Source organism: Garra rufa, chromosome 20 (genome assembly GCF_049309525.1).
Source record: "Garra rufa chromosome 20, GarRuf1.0, whole genome shotgun sequence".
Lineage (NCBI taxonomy): Eukaryota > Metazoa > Chordata > Actinopteri > Cypriniformes > Cyprinidae > Garra > Garra rufa.
Genome location: NC_133380.1, coordinates 31,802,488 through 31,825,380, shown reverse-complemented (window position 1 = coordinate 31,825,380; position 22,893 = coordinate 31,802,488). Strand labels below are relative to the sequence as shown.

The 22,893-nt window shown below is 41.9% G+C and overlaps 1 protein-coding gene across 2 annotated transcripts in view; it reads right to left on the bottom strand.

The window, feature by feature from the left end:
- Window positions 1-22,893, bottom strand: part of col2a1b (collagen, type II, alpha 1b) — a 54,917-nt gene that overhangs the window by 10,880 nt on the left and 21,144 nt on the right. For both annotated transcript variants that reach the window (XM_073826171.1, XM_073826172.1), the window contains 22 exons: window positions 16,488-16,586; window positions 16,232-16,285; window positions 14,549-14,602; window positions 14,402-14,455; window positions 13,322-13,375; window positions 13,159-13,203; window positions 12,971-13,069; window positions 12,690-12,797; window positions 12,294-12,347; window positions 12,043-12,096; window positions 11,909-11,962; window positions 11,434-11,487; window positions 7,320-7,427; window positions 7,176-7,229; window positions 7,044-7,097; window positions 6,748-6,909; window positions 6,443-6,550; window positions 5,157-5,264; window positions 2,080-2,133; window positions 1,849-1,956; window positions 368-421; window positions 97-204 (listed from right to left, as the gene is read on the bottom strand). In XM_073826171.1, the coding sequence (XP_073682272.1) occupies window positions 97-204; window positions 368-421; window positions 1,849-1,956; window positions 2,080-2,133; window positions 5,157-5,264; window positions 6,443-6,550; window positions 6,748-6,909; window positions 7,044-7,097; window positions 7,176-7,229; window positions 7,320-7,427; window positions 11,434-11,487; window positions 11,909-11,962; window positions 12,043-12,096; window positions 12,294-12,347; window positions 12,690-12,797; window positions 12,971-13,069; window positions 13,159-13,203; window positions 13,322-13,375; window positions 14,402-14,455; window positions 14,549-14,602; window positions 16,232-16,285; window positions 16,488-16,586 (1,701 nt within the window). The remainder of the gene's footprint in view (window positions 1-96; window positions 205-367; window positions 422-1,848; window positions 1,957-2,079; window positions 2,134-5,156; window positions 5,265-6,442; window positions 6,551-6,747; window positions 6,910-7,043; window positions 7,098-7,175; window positions 7,230-7,319; window positions 7,428-11,433; window positions 11,488-11,908; window positions 11,963-12,042; window positions 12,097-12,293; window positions 12,348-12,689; window positions 12,798-12,970; window positions 13,070-13,158; window positions 13,204-13,321; window positions 13,376-14,401; window positions 14,456-14,548; window positions 14,603-16,231; window positions 16,286-16,487; window positions 16,587-22,893) is intronic.

The following is a 22,893-nucleotide window of genomic DNA, read 5'->3' as shown; positions in this document are numbered from 1 at the left end:
AGTGTACAGGTGTTGTTATGTTATCACATTGCTTCTTACCTCAATAGTTGCATATGAAATGCTTTAGCTGAATATGTCACAAAAATTACAACTTACAGGAGGCCCAGGCAGACCCTGAAGACCTGTGAAACCTCTGTGTCCTTTCTGTCCTCTGTCACCAGAATCGCCAGCCTCTCCCTTATCTCCGCGCGGACCTTGTGGGCCCTGTGATTAATGGACATGAGCATTGCAACTGTACATTAAGTCTATAAGGCTACATTGACTTTTTGTGCATGAATTGACACACTGACTATTGAAAGCAGAATCAAGTAAATAATTCAATAAAATGACCAGATTGTTATTTATGTGTGGCAAGAAAAATACTCACAGGCATTCCCCGAGCTCCAGCAGGCCCTGAAGGTCCAGCAGGTCCTTTGGGTCCCTGCAGTTAAAAGCAATGAGTGTGTCAAGTGTGTTTTATCTTTTGGCTTGAAATTTTTTTTTTTTGTAAATCATAAATACATTTTTCTTGACTTGTCATTTCCAGTCATGCATTTTTGGAAAATCCTATGCTTTCCATGCTTTTACTATGTTTTAATGGCAGCTTTGAGACGTTGTCCCATCCAGCTATACACTTTCCAGATGCAACATCACATTTAAAGAGGAATTCAACTAAGAAATCTTGGAATGTCTCAGCCATTTTGACTGATGTTTTTATGCATTTGTAGTGCATTAAAGTCACTCATACACATTCCACCGCGCTGAGAAAAATTACATAAATGACAACTGAATAGACTTGCAAAGGTCAATCATTAAACTAGTGTAATATCACAAAATCATTGATAAATAGTCGATTTAGTTGACAAATTTTCCAGCCTGTGAACCGGTTTGTATGTATGTATGTTTTTATTTATTTAAACAGCTTTAGTTTATTTTAAACTGATAAAATTTGTGGTAAAAAAAAAAACTTTAATAATATGAATAATAAATACAATTTTCCTGACACAATGTTATAGACTAATAAACCAATGTTTGGTCATTTTAATAAAGAGCAGGTCATAGGGGTTTTCAAAAAATATATATATTTTTTGTAATTTGTAACATAGCTATCTGTTAATGTAAAGAGTCTGCAATGTTGTTAATCAAAAAAGTACATTATACATAAAGATGTTGTCTCTCAAAAGAAAGAGTTGACTCAGAATTGCCTAAATAAGTCGTCATATTTTCCAATATTCTGCCTGTTACCAATCTATGTCATTGGGTAACACATTAGCATAATCCCGCCTGCCCACAAACACTTCTGCTAGTTAGTGTTTACATCATGTCGAGAAGATGCTGTGTTCTGCACTGTGAAAGCAAGTTTGTTTTGTTTTCATTGCTGAAAGATGATTCAAATTGTTTTTTTCCCACGATACCACAGAAATACAATTCAAACCTTTTCAATTTGCATTCCAGGGGTTAAATGTGACATTATTGGGGTTGCTTCAACCCGCGAAAATCAAACACAACCGCAGACTTGGCAACACAGATGGTAGCACTCACTAACTTGCTCAAGTTACTAACTTGTTCAAGCCTCTGTGCCAATCACAACAGGCTTGGCCTGCTGACCAATCAGAGCAGAGTAGGCTTATGGAAGGGAGGGGTTTACAGACATTATGCTCAAAGCTTCTTCAAACGAACTGTTTTGAAATCATTGACAAATGACAAAATATAAATGTATATTCGGAGAAAATTACAATGTTGTCTGATCTAGCTGAATGTAAACCTGTTGTAGGGGACTCCAACACAATATTAGGACACTTTAAAAAAAAAACATATGTTTAGTCTATCTTTAGTGCACTTCACAGATATCTAGGAATCTGTACTTACGGCCTCTCCTCTGTCTCCCTGTTTGCCGGTGGGTCCGACTGGACCAGGAGCACCAGTACCACCTGGAGCACCAGGAGCGCCAGCTGAACCAGTGTCACCTCTGTCACCCTGAACAGGACATAGACAGTGCAGTGAGTCAACAAGCGTAACTTAGACCATACAACAATAATAACACTTTAGTGGAACAATGTCTATGAAGACCTTGGATACACAATTCACTTTGATGCCCACCTTTATTCCTGCAGAACCATCTCGGCCAGGAGGACCATCAGATCCAGGATTGCCCTGCAAAAATTTAGAATATTAAAGCTCTTTATGTATGTTATGTATGTAGAGCATGTGTGTTTGAATGTATTGATTAATTTCAGTTTGAAGACAACAGAGACTGGTTGATTGGTTTTCTTGTTTGTTGATAAAACTGGTTTATATTGGTTTGGTTTTGTCTATTTAAAACCAGAACTGTAACCCTGACCTTGTTCTACTACCTCGAACAAGAATCTGGAAAAATGCCCCCTTATATTTTTCCAAAAATTAGGTTAAGAGGTCCTGGTATAGAGCTTGTTTTTTTCCTCAGATATATGAAAAATAAATCACATTGCTTAACCAGTAAGTGTGTGAAAGCTGTTTTTAATTAGCAGTAAGTCCAAATGAAATGTTTTGTTGTTCATTACTCTTTGTCATCCAAACGTCCGTTTGCAGCATAACCATGTAACGCTTTACACTTTGTTAACATGGTGTTAACACGGTATTAACATTTCATAGTTTGTTTGCTAAATCTGGCAAAGTCAATTCCAACAGGTATTATGTTTCCCTTTTTTGTAAGTGTAGCTGGTTCACATCAATTCATCAAAAGAGGAGGACAGTCAATACTGAAAAATGACAATTCTGTCCTCTTTTAATCACCCTCATGTCAATCCAAACCTGTATGACAGCTGCTGAATGCACACAAAACTCAAGAAGACATCTCTCAAAAGATTTTTTATGTTCCACATAGGAAAAAAGTCATTCAGAATTGGAAAGACATGAGGGACAGTAAATGATGACAAAATTACAATTTTATATATTATAATTTTATAATTGGTTTAAATACGCAAAAATCTTGAAAATCCCAGATTAGCATTGTTTATAAGGCAGGGAGCAAAGACATGATTAGTAACTACTAGCATTAAAACACTGAATTGGAGAGAGGCTTACAACTACATTCTTAGTTTAGGCTGAAGTAGTGGACAAAATGGGCCGTTTTCATCAAACTGAACAATTTCATGATTACATTATAAACTAGTAAAATGCAACGATGGTACAAAATCAGCTGTCACATTGCAAAGGTTAAAAAGAAAGCTCCATTGTACAATACATAGACAAGCCTAGACAAGAAAATGCCAAATCATTTTCAGCATGTCCTCAATGAAGCTTTGAAATTTCTCAACCTGATCAAACCAAAGGCTCTAAATGCCAGTTTTGGGATTGGAAATGGGAGCACTTTACAAACAGCTGCTACTGCACACTGAAGTCTGCTGGTTGTTATCGGCACTCTTGTGGACTTGTGGGAGCAAGTACTACTTTTTCTGTCAAATACACAGTGCTTCCCAATCCTATTCCAAGAGCTCTTGACACTGCATAATTTTGATGTCTCTTTTATCTGACACACCCATTTAAGGTCTTGGAGACTTTACTGATAAGATAATTATTACATTCAGGTGTGTTTGACTGAGGAGATGTCTAAAATGTCCTGGGCTGCATTTGCCAAAAACGATTATGATTGTACAATGATCATAGCTCCATTAGTGGCAATGGGTCTACGATGTACTTAGGCTTACAATGCTTTTGGGCAATCCAGCCCAGAGCTGGGGACTCCAGGACCAGGATTGGGAACCACTGGTTTACAATCATTTCTGGAATAAAAGTCACATGCTGTCTAATCTCACTAAATTAGAATGTTGTGGAAAAGTTCACATAATTCAACTCAAATTGTGAAACTCGTGTTTTAAATGAATACATTGCACATAGACTGGAGTAGTTTAAGTCTTTGGTTCTTTTAATTGTGATGATTTGGCTCACATTTAACAAAAAACTAAACAAAACACGAATTTACAATTTTAACAAATTAGAATACTTCATAAGACCAATAAAAATTTTTTTTATTGAATTGTTGGCCTTCTGGAAAGTATGTTCATTTACTGTCTTTTTGGGGCTTCATGGAGGTGATCAGTCTGTGGCACTGCTGAGGTGGTATCAAAGCCTAGGTTTCTTTAGCAGTGGCCTTTAGCTCATCTGCATTTTTTGGTCTCTTGTTTCTCATTTTCTTCTTGACAATACCACATAGATTGTCTATATGGTTTAGGTCTGGTGAGTTTGCTGGCCAGTCAAGCACACCAATACCATGGTCATTTAACCAAACACAGTGGATCAACACCAGCAGATGACATTGCACCCCAAATCACCACAGACTGTGGAAACGTAACACTGGCCTTTAAGCAATATGGGCTATTATCTTTTCCACCTTTCTTCCAGACTCTATGACCTTGGTTTCCAAATGAAATACAAAACTTGCTCTCATCTGAAAAGAAGACTTTGGACCACTGTGCAACAGTTCTCTCAGTTGGTTGTGCATCTTTTTCTTCCACACTTTTTCTTTCTACTCAACTTTCTGTTAACATGCTTGGATACAGCACTCTGTGAACAGCCAGCTTCTTTGGCAATGAATGTTTTCATCTTACCCTCCTTGTGAAGGGTCTCAATGATTGTCTTGTGGACAACTGTCAGATCAGCAGTCTTCCCCATGATTGTGTAACCTAGTGAACCAAACTGAGTGACCATTTTGAAGGCTCAGGAAACCTTTGCAGGTGTTTTGAATTGATTAGCTGATTGGCATGTCACCATATTCTAATTTGTTGAGATAGTGAATTGGTGAGTTTTTGTTAAATGTGAGCCAAATCAGCACAATTAAAAGAACCAAACTCTTAAACTACTGTACTTCAGTCTGTGTGCATTGAATTTATTTAATACACAAGTTTTACAATTTGAGTTGAATTACTGAAATAAATGAACTTTTCCATGACATTCTAATTTATTGAGATACACTAGTATATCAAAGCTTATTATATAATGCAAATGACACCAAGAATACAATACATGCGCAAAACTTGCACATTTAGATTTGCGCAGGATGTAATGAATGAAATATAATCTGAGTGCCACCTAAACTCCACACAGTGTGCAGTTTGCATATTTTTCTTGGTTTCACCACTGGTTGATTTTACGGGTTGTGCTGGTGTAAATCATCAGGACCGTGGTTAGTGGTAACATACCTCTCTTCCAGGTTCCCCAGCAGGTCCTGTCAGACCAGGTGATCCCACGGGTCCAGGAGGTCCACGGTCTCCAGGTCCACCAGGAGCTCCTTGTTTACCAGGCTCACCCTGTGATGGGAATTCATCAACTGAATGTGATCAAGCAAGCCATTTAAAACCCTTTGTCTTTTGCTATAGACCAATTTGGAGTAAACGTCAACGTTACATCGCTTGTAGCTATACGCACATTGTGGTGGCACAAAAACACTGGTAAAAAGTGGAGTGAAATAGTTAAAATCCATGGAATAAGAGATAAAATATACTGTTGTGCCTTTGGGTGTTAGAATTGGAATGCAAATTGTTTTTATAGAAAACTGTCTTCAAAGACGTCATTTGATGCTAAACACAGATGTTTAAACGGACAGACAAATGAATGAAACCTGCTATGATTACTCTACTTTTAAAGCATAAACTTAATTTAAATAATAGGTCTAGATTATATTCATATATGCAGTTCATAGGGAATATATTATATTAGCCCTACATTTACAGTATGAAATACTATTTAAAGCTATAACATTTTACATTGACCTATTTTATCTCACATTTATGACTTTTTTTCCTTCCAAACACAAGTTTATATCTAATTTTTAACTCTATTTAACTCAACAATAGCGAGTTTGTCCATTCTTAGGGAAAAAAAGTCCTGAAAGTGTGGTATATAAACTCAAAAAACAGAATGACAAGGTCAGAATTGTGAGATATGATTCCTGTCAGAATTTGAATAATAAACTCAAATTGACCTTTTTTATTCTTTTATTCCATGGTTTCTATAGACTGCCACTTGAAAACTGTCATTTCCTGCCACCAGATAGGCCCCGCCCACAAAAAATTTCTTCACTGTTTGAAAACAGTGGTCTATTTCTTAACTGGAAGTGCTATTTTTTGGTGAGACTGTAAAAGCTCCTTGTCTCTGGTTAATGGTGCATGAGGCAAGCAAAGGAAAAGTGCCTTCATGTCTTGCATCCGCATTTTTTATTATGCATTCACAGCAAAGTGTTTAATTGGCAAGGCCAGTTGATCCTCAGATGTGGAACATTCCCTCAAACATTCTCTTCCTTTTATCTGCTTGTCATTTTCACTGGAAACTAAAAAAAAGCTGGCAAAGTAGAACTACATGAAGTTCACCTTAAAGGAAAATCTGATAAAACCTTATGACTGAAACTGTTTCCTTCTGTTTTCTCCTGTCATTGTCATCATTACTATCCTAAATGTCAGTGTGTTTATCTGGGTGGATAACGACTTACAGAGGGTCCAGGGAGACCGGGGAAACCTCTTTCACCACGCTGTCCAGGAAGTCCAACAATACCACGCTGCCCAGCCAGACCCTGAGGACCTGCTGGCCCATCTGGACCCTGGAACAGGATAGAAGTAAAAGCCACAATGGCAAAATCATATTATTTTCCATTAATAAAAGCTAAAAATGTTTTATATTATAAGAGACTCCACACAAAATGAGTGTGGACAAGCTAAATCACTGAACTTTGTGGAAATGCTATATATTTACACTGACAAAGAGCCATACTAAATGAGACACAGTAAAACTACATACGGGAGGACCGTCTTCTCCAGCATCTCCCTTCTCGCCAGGAGTCCCAGCTGGGCCACGCAAACCAGCGTCACCAGGTCTTCCAGGGGGACCACCATCACCACGCACACCCTTTGGACCATCTTTACCAGGAGGACCAGCAGGACCAGCAGGACCCGGGTTACCCTGAGAATGACATCAACCAAAGCACATAAATATAAATGAAAATACACTACAGTAATGATGTATATTTTTAAACTTTGCAGCTATTCCGTAAGCAAGGTCTTTGTCATAGTGAACAGGTCCATGGCTTTACTCACATTGGGACCAGGAGGTCCAACTCTACCAGCAGCTCCAGGGAAACCTGTGGCACCCTACAAAATTTAGAAAATTAAACATTCGGTTTCATGATCTACATTTAGAAGAACATCTAAATGTTTGTTTGTACTTACAGGGGGTCCTTGAGCACCACGAGCCCCTTTTGGTCCAGACACACCAGTTGGTCCCTATAACCAAAGCAGGAATACACAATATGAAGAAATACAGGACAAACCTTGTCTTGAGATGGTATAGCAAATTAAATTGGCTGATGTTACCTGAGGACCTGGAGATCCAGAAGGCCCCTGAGGGCCCGGTGCACCAGCATCACCCTTCTGTCCACCTTCACCCTGCTCTCCCTTAATGCCAGGCTGTCCATCTGCACCCTAACACATCCAGATAAATCAGTTAACAATCAGTAAGAATGTTAGCTGTCAGTGCTGTTAGTGGTCTAACACTCATACCTTTTTATGCTATTAAAGCAGCAATGACAGTTTTTGTGACCTATATAAAGTGATCTTTAATATCACTTTTCAGGTCTATTAATTTCAGGTTTGTTGTAAAATTCTGACTGTATGAACTTGATTAAAAAAAAAACTGATTCTTGCTTGTAACGCTACCTTTTTAAAAAATATGTCCCAAAATAAGTTCTCAATTATTTAAAAACTATTTCATTGGGAACCATTCCCACAGCTCAAGCTTCTGAATTAGCTTCATCACAGAAGATCTTTTAGAGCAAACTTGGTCCTGGGGGGCCACTGTCCTGCAAAGTTTATCTCCAACCCAATTAGGCACTCCTGAATCAGCTCTGATCAAGCTCTTACTAGGCATACTAGAAACTTCCTGGCTGCTGTGTTGAGGCAAGTTGGAGCTAAACTCCTCCCCAAATTTGGGGACCCCTGCTTTAGAGGGACTTTAACTAAAGCCACTAGAAGGTAAGCCTGCAACCATTAGTGGAAAAAGCATAACGGCTAAAGCTAATACTTTCAGTCTCTTAGTACATGGGAAAGGAGATCAGAGGGCATCCCTGGTGGCAAAAAACAGCTAAAACCAGCCTAGGCTGGTGCAGTTACAGAAACAATTTTAAATGTGTGTAATATGGCATGTGCTGTAGCCAAATGTCACAATCTCCAGCTGGAATGCCCATGAACTCCTCTAGAGGGTATTTCAACTCATTCCCTTGTTACCCCGGACTGCATTTCCCAAAAATCCCTGCCTAGGATCCAATCTCAGACTCCCCGTTTCCCATCAGGACTTTTTACAGTTTTTCTCAATTGCTAAAACACTATAACCAGTCTTTTGAACTAAAATTTCAAAACTATAACGCCATTTTTGAAAAAGCACACCCATTTCCCTAAACTATAAACACTATTCCCTGCTTTGACACATGAGTTATATTTGGTGAACTGTTACTTCAAAACTCTACACACAAATCCCTACATTTCTCAGTGCTTACACCATGAGGTCATTTAGAAAGCACAAGCATTCAACATTGTTCACTCAAGTCTGCGAAGTTTGAGCTCAATTAGCACACAATTACCCAACTGGAAACACTAGGAGTCAAAATTTAGCACACACCAATCAGAACCTTCGATGGAGATAAAAGGATAAAAGTTTTTCTCAGTCACTTTGGTGCATTTCTCAGATCAGAAATGAAATATACATTTGTCTGCAGTTTCCTACATTATCAGTTGCTCAAAATGTATTATATACTGTAGTTCTTTGTGCAATAGTCTTACCCCTCAAAACATCAAGTCATTAGCTCATCGTATAAATCATTACCTAAATGCAAAATTTTTGATCTAGTTGTCCTATACTGTCAATCATCTATTCTACACATTTCTATTAGACTTTCTGTAAATTTGCCATGAATTATTCAAGTGAATCTTGACTTTCACTAATGAAGATAATATAGATCAACCAATGATAAAGCAGTTCTCTGAAATAGATCAAAGGTACATCTCATGAACCTTCCATTGGAAAGCATATAGACAGAGGACAACACAGGAGTTACAAATTCTGACAGTGGACTTTCTTATTTTTATTTTCACCTTTGTGCCCATATTTCTTTTTTTTTTCTGTTTCACAATGACGCTGTGTGCTTTTATTTTATTTTTTTATTTTTTGTCAGACCACTAGTACAAGTGTAACTGTGAATCATATCCAGTCTTTTTCAATCAATATCCTACATACAGTAATGTGTAATTTTGAAGAGGAAGAGTAGGAGGTGAAAGAGGAAGAGGAGGAGGAGAAGGAGGACAATGACGACAACAACATGGAAGAGACAGAGGAAGAGCAAGGGCAAGAAGACAAGCAGTCTCATATATTTTAGTTGATGAGTGCCAGGGTTGGATCAGGCATGCAAGAGGATTTGACCCCTGCTGCCTGGCCAGGACTAATTTAGCCTGTGATGCTGAAGAGGTTCTTTGGCCTGTCCCAGACCAAAGACAGGATGCTGGGCAGAATAATTATTTTGTTGTTTTTTGCTGTTTTGTACTGTACTCTACAGTACATTAAATTAAGGAATAAAACACTTGCAAAGGAATAGATTTGTTGTGTTCATCATGTGAAAAGTTTTTTATTTGTATTGTTTTTGTAGTATTGTTTTGAATTGATCTCATCAGTGTATAAAACTGTGTTGTAGTGTGTTTGTTTTTGAGGATTTGTGTGTCATGTCTGAAAGCAAAGTTTGGTTTTTCAGCAAGATTGAATTGTTTTGAGTGGAGAGCTTCATTTTGACCTCAATATAGGAAGTTTGGGGAAATGAGTTAGGAGTTGTGGATTAGTGTTTAGAGTTTCGCAAATAAGAGGCATAATTTCAAGAAATGTGTTTAAGCAATTGAGAAAAACTGTAAATCAGACACCTTCTCACACCCATTGCTGAGTATTGTTTTTTTCTAGCCATACTAGTTTCCATGGTTTCCTTGTTTTCCTAATTTCCTAGTTTCCGCTTTTAACCCTGGACTGTTAACCTTGTTTGTTGTGATTGTTTGCTGCCTGCCTTGACCATTGCCTGTTTGTTAATTACTCTTTTGCCTCTGCCTTGAATAATATTGTTTATTGGTGTTCGACCCTGCCTGTCTGACTATGCTCTTAAATAAAGTCTTCAAGTGGATCCCTTACTTCGTTGTCACGCCTCCACAATACACCAAACAGAGTGCAGAAGCAAAGAACCAAATTGTATAAAATGTTTTGCATGTTGATCTGGGTAATGAGCAGCAAACTCATCTGCCTTAAAGGAGAACTCCGGTGTGATATTGACCTAAAGTGTATTGAATCATGATACCGAGTGTGAACGTACCTTGCATATCTCATCTCGGTTTGTGTCCAGCAGTCCGAAATCTGGGGTCAGTTAGCCGATGCTCACAACAGGTTGTCAATGAGAGTGAATCGGGCATCGGAGAAGCCATGTAAATAAATCACTGTTTTGCACAAAGTAGCTCCACACTTCATTGGTAGACTTCCAAGGGCCCTGACATTTAAAACGAGACATTGAGAACTCAGAAAAAGCACCGGTAGTTTATTTACAAGTAGATTTATACAGACATTTTCCACCAGGAACAGACCGGTCGCCGCCATCTTAAATTTAGTCACGATAAGTCGAGTGTCGAGCACGAAGGAAACTACAACCTGATAAGTTGATAACCTGATAAATTCCTTGGTGCTCGACACTCGACTTATCGTGACTAAGTTCAAGATGGCGGCGACCGGATTTTCTCTTCCAGGTACTGTCTGTATAAATCTTCTTGTAAATAAACTACCGGTGCTTTTTCTGAGTTCTCAATGTCTCGTTTTAAATGTCAGGGCCCTTGGAAGTCTACCAATGAAGTGTGGAGCTACTTTGTGCCTCGTAAATGGCATACAACGGTGATTTATTTACATGGCTACTTCGATGCCCTATTGACTCTCATTGACAACCTGTTGTTAGCATCGGCTAACTGACCCCAGATTTCGGACTGCTGGACACAAACCGAGATGAGATATGCAAGGTACGTTCACACTCGGTATCATGATTCAATACACTTTAGGTCAAAATCACACCGGAGTTCTCCTTTAATACTGAACACTGAGATCTCAGTGTTTGCTTAATCAAATAAATATTAAGCTCAAGCTTAAACTCTCCTTTTTTACGTCTTCTTCATTTAATTTTTTTCCCATTTTATCTTCCATTTTATTTAGCCACTTAGATGGCTGGTTTTGCCATTAGTTTGCCAATCGCTAGACTAAAGCCTTTTATATTGGATTATATTGGATTTCATTTGTGCACTGCTATAAAACAGCTTTTCAAGTAGTCTGATGGCCAGACCGCATGAGCTTGGCCTACAGGAGTGTCTGAAACCTTTACTGTTAGTGATGAGGTGCAGATATTAAGATTGCCATTGATTTACTTACAGGTGGACCAGCAAAACCGGCAGCACCCGGAGGGCCAGTCTCTCCTCTGTCACCCTGTCAAAAACATAAAGCCCCAGTTTCATTATATCATACTAGTACCTTCTTACACTGTATGTTCAATAACAATATATATTATTTGACCTTTTTATACGTTTATAAACTTTGTGTGTGGATTGTTGACAATTTGATCCTGTATTAAAAATGATCTCAGTCAGTCGCAGAATTGTATTGATCATGGTTTCAGGTATCAAATATCTGCCCTTTCCACTAAACTTAAGAATGAACATTACTAGATTTTTATCAACAAACATGTTTCAATTCATATTTGAGCAACAGAAGGTCACTGCTTGCAATGAATTGCATACGTAAGTTGCAAAAATATACTGACTTCAGTGTGGAATGTATGGAAAGTGGACAAATGCCACTATTATTAAAACAGGTCTCTGAATACTGATATAGTTTGTGTGAGACTCACAGGAACACCGCGAGTACCAGCAGCTCCAGAAGGTCCTGCAGGGCCAGATTCTCCCTGAGGAATGCACAGGGTAGTGATAAATATATGACATTTAACACATTAACAAAATGATCATAAATTGATAACTTTAGTACCTTTTCACCGTTGGGTCCTGCTGGACCAGTAGGACCAATTGGACCTGTTAAACCCTGTAAAAACACAAAGCAGCATCCTCGTTGACTCAGTAGTATGATTAAAAAAGTGATTATTAACCCTACAGAAGGGCAGTTTGAACTTATACTGGCATATTGTTACAGCCTATGCCTTTTGTGTACAGTTCACACATTGTAATATGCACATGCTATAAGATTCATGTAGTTATTTTCATGTATTTAGTTCTTCTTACTCTTCCGCCATCTTTTCCAGGAGCTCCTTCCGGTCCTTTGTCACCATTGTCACCCTGCGATACACATATAGTCAACTCTTATGAGTGATATCCATTACAGGACCTTTATGTAAAATGTTTGCATACACAGCAGTAAGTGGACAATAGTGCTTTGCAAGTGCTTTTCTAACATTTCTTTTTTTCTAGCAATTATTTATTAACATTTTCTAAGCAAGGTAGCTGGAGCATCGATGAATGTCACTTTCATAATCAAGCAGTAGTTAACGAATCAACAGAGTTTCATAAACGTGAGTTTCTCTTTCTCAGCTATTTCATCATTTCAAAAAGACAAAGGCCTAGTCTCAAAGAGAGTGGATCTGAATAAAGCTCACAGAGGTGTTTTGCCATTGCACTTACTCTGTCACCCTTTGGTCCAGGAATGCCAGACGTCCCTCTCTCTCCAGGCATTCCCTGTAGTCCTGGAGGTCCCTGAGCACCAGGAGTTCCCCCTGGGCCAATGGATCCCTATGGATGACCAGATCATTACAAGCTTCATCATATTTAACCCATAAGCTCTGTGCATCTCAAAAGACACATTAAATGAAGGCAGTTGCATGTGTTATCAAAAAACATGTGAGCGAGTCAGTATTTGAGATCGCAGTATGATATATTTTGCTGTATTGTAATCATGGACTCACCTTGGGTCCGTCAGTTCCTGGAGTTCCTGGAAGACCTCGAGGACCCTGGAGGCCCTGTGGTCCCACACCTCCCCTCTCTCCTGGGAAACCACGCTCACCCTGAGGAGAAAAAGCGGCACAGGGACTTTTAAGGCACGAGAATACTAAGTACTTACAAACCAAGGAGAAAGGATTGAGTTGAGACTTACACGTGGTCCTGTGGCCCCTGCGGAACCAGCCTCTCCTGGAACACCCTAAATGAGCAACAACAGACACAAGGCTTTATTAAGCATATATGCACAGCCAGCAGGATAACATTTAAGGAAAGGTTTTCTTTTCTTCTTCAAAGCAGCCACATTCAGGAACTCTCACCTGATCACCAGGTTTTCCACCTTCACCAGGGGGGCCAGGAGGTCCGGGAAGACCCTACAAACATTAAAACCATTGTTTGTTCAAAATGCAATGACATGTTTTTAAACTAAATTGTTTATTATTTTATTGATAACATAATCAAGTAGCATAACTAGCTGTAGATCTACAGATCTATTTAAAGGATGTTCTTTGTAACCTCCATAAATCTTAATATTATTCCAAAACGATTCCCTGAAACAAACAGAAGCTTAAAGGGAATCCTGTGTTTTAAGACTTGTATGGCTTAATATAATGTAAATGATGTCTCTTACTAAAATATGTAGTAACCTAACCCATGAAAGATTTACCATTTTTAAAAATTCACATAGTTTTATAGATATTTTGGACTATGGGGGGAGCCATTGTTTCGATGATGTGAAATAGTTGCATTCGATGAGCTACTGGTGCTACCTGTTGCTATTTTTATCGCAACACAACTCCACTGACCACTGAAGCTATTGAAAGAGCTTACAAGTTACAGTTGATATAGGTATAGGCTTAAATCAAATGCCATACTGTTGATTTTTCCCCAGTCTAAATGAGTGAAATCTGTGCTGAGAAACTCCTTCAGAGGCTGCGGCATAATTACAAGTGTCGACATGCTTACATCCTGCCAGGATGGCATCTAGTGTTTCTTGTCTTTGTCATTTGTAAGCTTTTTCAGTAGCTGTGGTCTACTTAAAGCCTCAAAGGCATCAGGGCTAAAGTGCAAAGAACAAAGTCGCAGGTCTTAAGAAAGTTTTATTCCTTCAACAGCTATCTTCCCATTCTTTTCTCCTCTTCTTATCGCTAGGAAAGCAGTGAAGACTTCAGAAGACATCACGTCGTTTGTTTCCCATTTCGACTGAATTACAACCAAAAGCCACACAATGTGGCATTCTATCAGTATTTTACATTCCAAGTTGTGTTGCGTCAATAGCGCACAGAGCTGTGTTAAATGTCTCAATTTCAGGTTGAGTTAGTGATGTTAAACACTCTTGTTGACTTGAATGAGACTAGCATGGCAACACTTAACATTTGTCCAGTGATTTGTACACTCACCTGGAAGCCAGAGGGTCCAGGCTGACCCTGCTCTCCTCTTTCTCCAGCAGGACCCTGTCAACATCACATCATCATCAGTCTCTCATTCATAAATATGTAATGTGAACACACGCATGTGCAGGTGGGTTATAGTGCAGACACACTTACAGCAGGTCCAGGGGGTCCGGCAGCACCAGTCTCACCATCTTTACCAGGCAGACCCTGTAAAGGACAGAGATCAGTCGCTCAATCACAAAAGCGCAGAGTGTTGTATGATGAGAACTGAAGCTGAGGTATGAAAGATGCTTGTTTATGTCAGAGTAGGCTGTTTATCGAGAAGACCTTTAGTGTAGCTACTTGTTATCTACAAATTGTAATGCCACCCTAATCACAGCATCAGACAGACAGTAGAGTTGTCAGACAGTCACTTAAATGACTGGCAAAATGCCTTTTGAAGAAAAGTGTTGGGGTTTGTCACAGCCTCCCACTGTATGATTAGTCTCCTATAATTACTATTGTGGCAGTGTTTTCTTCAGAAATAGTTCTGAAACGATATACAGGTGTGTCCTCATAGCACTTGTGTCCTCATTTAGGATGTTCTACTGTGGTTTACTGCCTTCAAAAAAGCCATACAAAGCGTTGTCAAATGCTGCATATTTCTAAAAAAATGTTTTCCACTTCACAAGGAATAATCATTCACCAATCAAAATGGGTTAATTATAGCAAAATAAGGACACAGCACTAAATCATAAACGACTGGAAAACCAAAAAAGTAGGTTCATCCATAGCTGTGGTATTTGCTTTTTAGCTTTTATCCAAAGCCAAGCTTGACCCGTCCTTTCACAATACCAGGTGCATCATGTGGTTCAAACACTTTCCCCTCATGAAGAACCCCAGTCTCCAGGAATGTAATGCTCAACACATTTGTGCTGAATCAAAAGTCAAAATACCAACGGTCTGTGTTTTCAGTTCTTCAGGTCATTATGCAATGTGTATAAACTATTCCAGTAAACTATTCTACTTTACTGGAAGTGTTACTTTGAATGTTTAACTATCAAATGACCTTTATGAGTTGTGGACCAGTATCAGTACCAGCATCTCCTCTATCTATCCACAACTGAAGCCACAAAGATTTGATGAAATGTGCAAAACACATCCAGTTTACTATTAAGGACAGAAAATGAGTGAAGATGATCTCCATCTAATTCATCTATCAAATAATAACAGATAAAAGAAAAAGCGCACTGCTGTATGAATGACAACTAATGAGGGCCTGCCACAGAAGCAAGCAGGCCAAAAAATGTGTTTTAAAATGAATGCTAGGACAACACCAGACCAGTGTGCAACACTTGTTCAGTCCTCAAACAAAACTCTTGAACAGAATTTTGCTGTACAGTTACACACAAACTTTGGCACATTAACATTTACATTACATTTCCTGACAACCTTCAAAGACAAACTGGTTTGTAGTTACGCAAAGAATCGCAAAGTATAAGAATTATACTGTACATGGTCCACTGTGCTCTATTCACATGACCATAACGATTTGAATTGACTTGAAATAAAAGCCAATTACTAGTTTTGGAAACGTATGTTTAAAAAAATCATAAAGTTGACTGAAATATACAAGATCAAATGTCTAGTTTTCTTTAAAACAAGCAACAGTTTTAGCTCTGGAAGAAAGAAATTGCCAAGAAACCCTGCCAAGAGAGCTCGGCACTGCTAATGACAAGGACCAGCAATTCTACCCAAAGCTCAGTTGCTTTGAAGATTAGTCAAGCTGTTCTATATCCACTTTGTTTTGCAGTGTAGATGTGTTGAAGATAATAGAAAGCAACGTTAGCAACTTACACGCAAACCAGGAGCTCCAGCAAGTCCCTTCTCTCCAGATTTTCCAGCCTCACCCTGCAGCGAGACGAAGATGCCTGTTATGAACTGCTGTCATTTATGTCTTGTGAAACAGTCATTAAAATGCAAAGCAATAACAGATAAAAGTGTTTACATAATAATTAATACAATTAATAACAAAAAGACCAGTGATGTACACATTTTAATTTACTGTAACACAAACAAATGGAAATGTATCAAAAAGAGTTTTAGTGTTTACATTGCCACCCTTGGGTCCAGGGAATCCCATCACTCCAGGTGTACCACGAACACCCTGAGGGCCTGGGGGTCCCGGACGGCCATCTTCCCCAGCAGCGCCCTACATCCTCAACAGAAGACTACAGTTATTCAGGTGCCAAACACACGATAACACAGCTCAGATTTCGACCCCTGTTAAGGATGCGTGTTTATCTTTATGAACTTTGAGTTTTTTTGTGAGAAATCACATTACAGGAAGTAGGAAGTGAAGAACTCTCTATGATATGTGTATAAGAAGCAGCATGGCCTATAACTGGGGCCTGGGATTTTAAACAGAATCAAGACATTGCATTTATTCTTTTATATCACAGTGGATTGTATTTGAGTGGATTATTAGCACACAGAGACTTCAAGTCTGTTTTTTATTGGTGTGGAACCAACAGACTTTATGCTTTTAACAGACTAATGGCCAGTTCACACAGAACACGTTTTTCCATTTCACCACGCTACTTTCCAAGTTGCGAATAACACAAAGACTACTGGAGTATGCATTTAAAGAAAAGACTGTTTTAGTCTTTCTGCTTCAAAGTTTCATGTTTAATTCAGTGTCACTTGCCACTTCTTTAATTATTTGTAAGATTTACAAGCAATTTCTGAGTGAAACCTGTTTTTGCATCAATTCTTTTTTCTGTGTACATTATGATGGCCAAGGCTGATATCTAAAGAGCAGACTGGCCAAAATTATAATTAGGGGGTTTAAGTATATAGCCTTAGACCTTAGCGAAATTTGTGGGTATTTTGCATTTTTTGTAAAACCTACTTTTACAAACTAGTCCAAAGTTTTTCAGCTGATTGGAACCGAACCAGTGCAGGAAGATTCTCTTCTAACTTTTGACTCTCCGTCGCAAAGGGATGCCAAAACTTTCGAAAGCGGCAGGGACCACTGTACTAAAAAGTCTGTAACTTTTGAACGGAATGAGATATGTACGTGAAACTTGTGACGTGCATGTAAGAACTGAATCTGAGGTCACATGAAAAAAGTTGGCTTAAGAAATTTGAAAGATATCAGCCACTGTGGGGCGATATTGCATTTTTCAAGGGCGTAAATTATTGTATATTGTACGGGTTTTCACACATTTGCACGATATTCATATCATACAATGGACCTCCTAATTCTGAACAACTTTGCCTCTAGAACCACAGCTGTCAATCAAACCGTTTGTTAAATGATTGAGAAAATGTAAAAAATATACTTTTGCGAACTAGTCCTTGTCAGGATTTAGTCTTGTCTGTTCTGTTTTCCCAGTGTTTTCCCCCCATGTTTCACATGTAAATGGATTAGTCCTTGTTCTCCCCCTTTTGTTTTAATCTTAGTTGGTTCAGTCTATGCCCATATTTGTACTTCCCCTTATCCTTATTATCTTGTTTATAGCCACACCCCTGTTTCGTGTATTTAAAGTCTGTGTTTGCACTCTCCCTTTGTCCGTCAATATAAGTTACTTCTGGTTTGTTTGCTCCATGTTCTACGTTTCTTTTCTTAATAAATATCAGTGTTTATTTTACTCCGGTTCATGCTCCTTCATCTCCACTCCTCAACCTGCAATATTGTGACAGATCGACGGACCAAACAAAAGATGACCTGGGCTGAGGACCTCCTATGGAACTTGCAACAAGGTGAGCGTTCGCTGGAGGAGTATGTGGAGGAGTTTTTGAGTGTTTACCATCTGGTGAGATGGAGCGACAAGATGGTTAATGCATGTTTCCAGATGGGACTCAAAGATGATAATTTGTTTAATTTGACAAGTCCTAATGATTGCTACCGTCCCGTAGCAGATTTTGTGAATTGTTCTTGATTTATGTGTTTCCCCATTCCAAGTCATGGTGGAGGATGGTAATTCTCCTTCCATCTGGAAACATGCAGTCACCCCATCTCACCCACAGCCAGGGCCCTCCACATATCACTCCAGCGACCTCACTCCCTCCTTGCTTCCCACGTGTCCCCAAGTCCTCCTAAGCCCCATGATGGTCCTCAGCCCAGTATCTCAGGCCGCCACGTCAGCTCACAAGATGGCCGACACGCCAGCGTCAACTCACAAAATGGCCGCCAAGCCTGAATCTCTGGCCAAGATGGCCTTTGTTCCTGAGTTCCCGGCCAAGATGGCCTTTGTTCCTGAGTCCCCGGCTAAGATGGCCGCCAAGCCTGAGTCCCCGGCCAAGATGGCTGCCAAGCCTGAGTTCCCGGCCAAGATGGCCGCCAAGTCGGAGTCTGCACCCAAGATGGCCGCCAAGTCGGAGTCTGCACCCAAGATGGCTACCGCCAAGTCAGAGTCTCCGCTGGTTCCGCCCAGCCTCCCAGAGTCTCCGCTGGTTCCGCCCAGCCTCCCAGAGTCTCCGCTGGTTCCGCCCAGCCTCCCAGAGTCTCCGCTGGTTCCGCCCAGCCTCTCAGAGTCTCTGCTGGTTCCGCGAAGTCTCCCAGAGTCTCTGCTGGTTCCGCCCAGCTCTCCAGAGTCTCCAGTGACTGCGCCACCAGAGCGCCCTCCATTGACCGCTCGCCCAGAGTCTGCTCCTCCAGAGTCTCCGCTGGAGACGCCCAGCCCTCCAGAGTCTCCGCTGGGGTCGTCCAGCCCTCCAGAGCACGCTCCTCAAGAGCGCTGTCCAGAGCCCGCTCGCCCCGAGCGCCGTCTAGAACTGACGCCTCCTCCAGCACGCCCTCCTGCGCGCCCTCCAGAGCCGGAGCTCTCTCCTGCGCGCCCTCCAGAGTCGACTCTGTCTGAGCGTCCTCCTATGCGTCCTGATATGCCCGGTTCTGCCATGCTCTCATGGGCGGGTTATGCCCTAGGTTCCCCCAAGAAAATTGGGGGTGGGGGGGGCTACCCCCTTTCTGGACTGTTTACCTGGCCATGGCTTCCTGAGCCCCTTGACCCGCCATGGCCTCCTGGACTGTTTACCTGGCCATGGCTTCCTGAGCCCCTTGACCCACCATGGCCTCCTGGACTGTTTACCCGGCCATGGCCTCCTCAGCCCCAGATCCGCCATGGCCTCCTGAGCCCCCAGATCCGCCATGGCCTCATGGACTATTTACCCGGCCATGGCCTCCTCAGCCCCCAGATCCGCCATGGCCTCCTGAGCCCCCAGATCCGCCATGGCCTCATGGACTGTGTGCCCAGCCATGGCCTCCTGAACCCCCTGATCCGCCATAGCCTACTGGACTATCTGCTCGGCCATGGTCCCCTGAACTCCCTGATCCACCCTGGAGACCACCCTTGTATCCTGTGTCTCCTGTGTTCCTGTTTAGCGGTCTCCAGGGTGCCCACCCTCCCTCCCCTTTGGATGTTATTAGGCACGAGACGCGCCTTCGGGGAGGGGGGGTAATATCAGGATTTAGTCTTGTCTGTTCTGTTTTCCCAGTGTTTTTCCCCCCATGTTTCACATGTAAATGGTTTAGTCCTTGTTCTCCCCCTTTTGGTTTAATCTTAGTTGGTTCAGTCTATGCCCATATTTGTACTTCCCCTTATCCTTATTATCTTGTTTGTTAAATGATTGAGAAAATGTAAAAAATATACTTTTGCGAACTAGTCCTTGTCAGGATTTAGTCTTGTCTGTTCTGTTTTCCCAGTGTTTTCCCCCCATGTTTCACATGTAAATGGATTAGTCCTTGTTCTCCCCCTTTTGTTTTAATCTTAGTTGGTTCAGTCTATGCCCATATTTGTACTTCCCCTTATCCTTATTATCTTGTTTATAGCCACACCCCTGTTTCGTGTATTTAAAGTCTGTGTTTGCACTCTCCCTTTGTCCGTCAATATAAGTTACTTCTGGTTTGTTTGCTCCATGTTCTACGTTTCTTTTCTTAATAAATATCAGTGTTTATTTTACTCCGGTTCATGCTCCTTCATCTCCACTCCTCAACCTGCAATATTGTGACAGATCGACGGACCAAACAAAAGATGACCTGGGCTGAGGACCTCCTATGGAACTTGCAACAAGGTGAGCGTTCGCTGGAGGAGTATGTGGAGGAGTTTTTGAGTGTTTACCATCTGGTGAGATGGAGCGACAAGATGGTTAATGCATGTTTCCAGATGGGACTCAAAGATGATAATTTGTTTAATTTGACAAGTCCTAATGATTGCTACCGTCCCGTAGCAGATTTTGTGAATTGTTCTTGATTTATGTGTTTCCCCATTCCAAGTCATGGTGGAGGATGGTAATTCTCCTTCCATCTGGAAACATGCAGTCACCCCATCTCACCCACAGCCAGGGCCCTCCACATATCACTCCAGCGACCTCACTCCCTCCTTGCTTCCCACGTGTCCCCAAGTCCTCCTAAGCCCCATGATGGTCCTCAGCCCAGTATCTCAGGCCGCCACGTCAGCTCACAAGATGGCCGACACGCCAGCGTCAACTCACAAAATGGCCGCCAAGCCTGAATCTCTGGCCAAGATGGCCTTTGTTCCTGAGTTCCCGGCCAAGATGGCCTTTGTTCCTGAGTCCCCGGCTAAGATGGCCGCCAAGCCTGAGTCCCCGGCCAAGATGGCTGCCAAGCCTGAGTTCCCGGCCAAGATGGCCGCCAAGTCGGAGTCTGCACCCAAGATGGCCGCCAAGTCGGAGTCTGCACCCAAGATGGCTACCGCCAAGTCAGAGTCTCCGCTGGTTCCGCCCAGCCTCCCAGAGTCTCCGCTGGTTCCGCCCAGCCTCCCAGAGTCTCCGCTGGTTCCGCCCAGCCTCCCAGAGTCTCCGCTGGTTCCGCCCAGCCTCTCAGAGTCTCTGCTGGTTCCGCGAAGTCTCCCAGAGTCTCTGCTGGTTCCGCCCAGCTCTCCAGAGTCTCCAGTGACTGCGCCACCAGAGCGCCCTCCATTGACCGCTCGCCCAGAGTCTGCTCCTCCAGAGTCTCCGCTGGAGACGCCCAGCCCTCCAGAGTCTCCGCTGGGGTCGTCCAGCCCTCCAGAGCACGCTCCTCAAGAGCGCTGTCCAGAGCCCGCTCGCCCCGAGCGCCGTCTAGAACTGACGCCTCCTCCAGCACGCCCTCCTGCGCGCCCTCCAGAGCCGGAGCTCTCTCCTGCGCGCCCTCCAGAGTCGACTCTGTCTGAGCGTCCTCCTATGCGTCCTGATATGCCCGGTTCTGCCATGCTCTCATGGGCGGGTTATGCCCTAGGTTCCCCCAAGAAAATTGGGGGTGGGGGGGGCTACCCCCTTTCTGGACTGTTTACCTGGCCATGGCTTCCTGAGCCCCTTGACCCGCCATGGCCTCCTGGACTGTTTACCTGGCCATGGCTTCCTGAGCCCCTTGACCCACCATGGCCTCCTGGACTGTTTACCCGGCCATGGCCTCCTCAGCCCCAGATCCGCCATGGCCTCCTGAGCCCCCAGATCCGCCATGGCCTCATGGACTATTTACCCGGCCATGGCCTCCTCAGCCCCCAGATCCGCCATGGCCTCCTGAGCCCCCAGATCCGCCATGGCCTCATGGACTGTGTGCCCAGCCATGGCCTCCTGAACCCCCTGATCCGCCATAGCCTACTGGACTATCTGCTCGGCCATGGTCCCCTGAACTCCCTGATCCACCCTGGAGACCACCCTTGTATCCTGTGTCTCCTGTGTTCCTGTTTAGCGGTCTCCAGGGTGCCCACCCTCCCTCCCCTTTGGATGTTATTAGGCACGAGACGCGCCTTCGGGGAGGGGGGGTAATATCAGGATTTAGTCTTGTCTGTTCTGTTTTCCCAGTGTTTTTCCCCCCATGTTTCACATGTAAATGGTTTAGTCCTTGTTCTCCCCCTTTTGGTTTAATCTTAGTTGGTTCAGTCTATGCCCATATTTGTACTTCCCCCTCGTTATCCTTGTTATCTTGTTTATAGTCACACCCCTGTTTTGTGTATTTAAAGTCTGTGTTTGCACTCTCCCTTTGTCCGTCGATATAAGTTACTTCTGGTTTGTTTGCTCCATGTTCTACGTTTCTTTTCTTAATAAATATCAGTGTTTATTTTACTCCGGTTCATGCTCCTTCATCTCCACTCGTCAACCTGCAATATTATGACAGTCCTAGGTTTTTCGCTCAATCTGGAAAAAAAACACTGCAGTACAATACAATAATTATCAAAAAACTTTTGAAATTTACCCTTTGGGAAGCTATAACGGGGCCGTTTAGAATAGGGGCCTGTCCAAATATACCCAAAAGCCTATAAAGCCTAAACAAAAATTCAAAACTTCACTAACTTCACTTCACATGCGACAGTCGACAAGTTTTAGGGAGACTGGACCACAGCTGGTGCTACAACAGTCATAAACGTTAAAAAGCAAAATATTTATAAGGCAAATTGCCTGTATTTGCCAAAAATGCTTTTTTTAAATAATTGATTTAGGTACTAACAGACTTGCTAAATAATATGTAATGTCTTTTTTTAATATTTGCTTAAATGCCTTAAGCGCTTGAACCC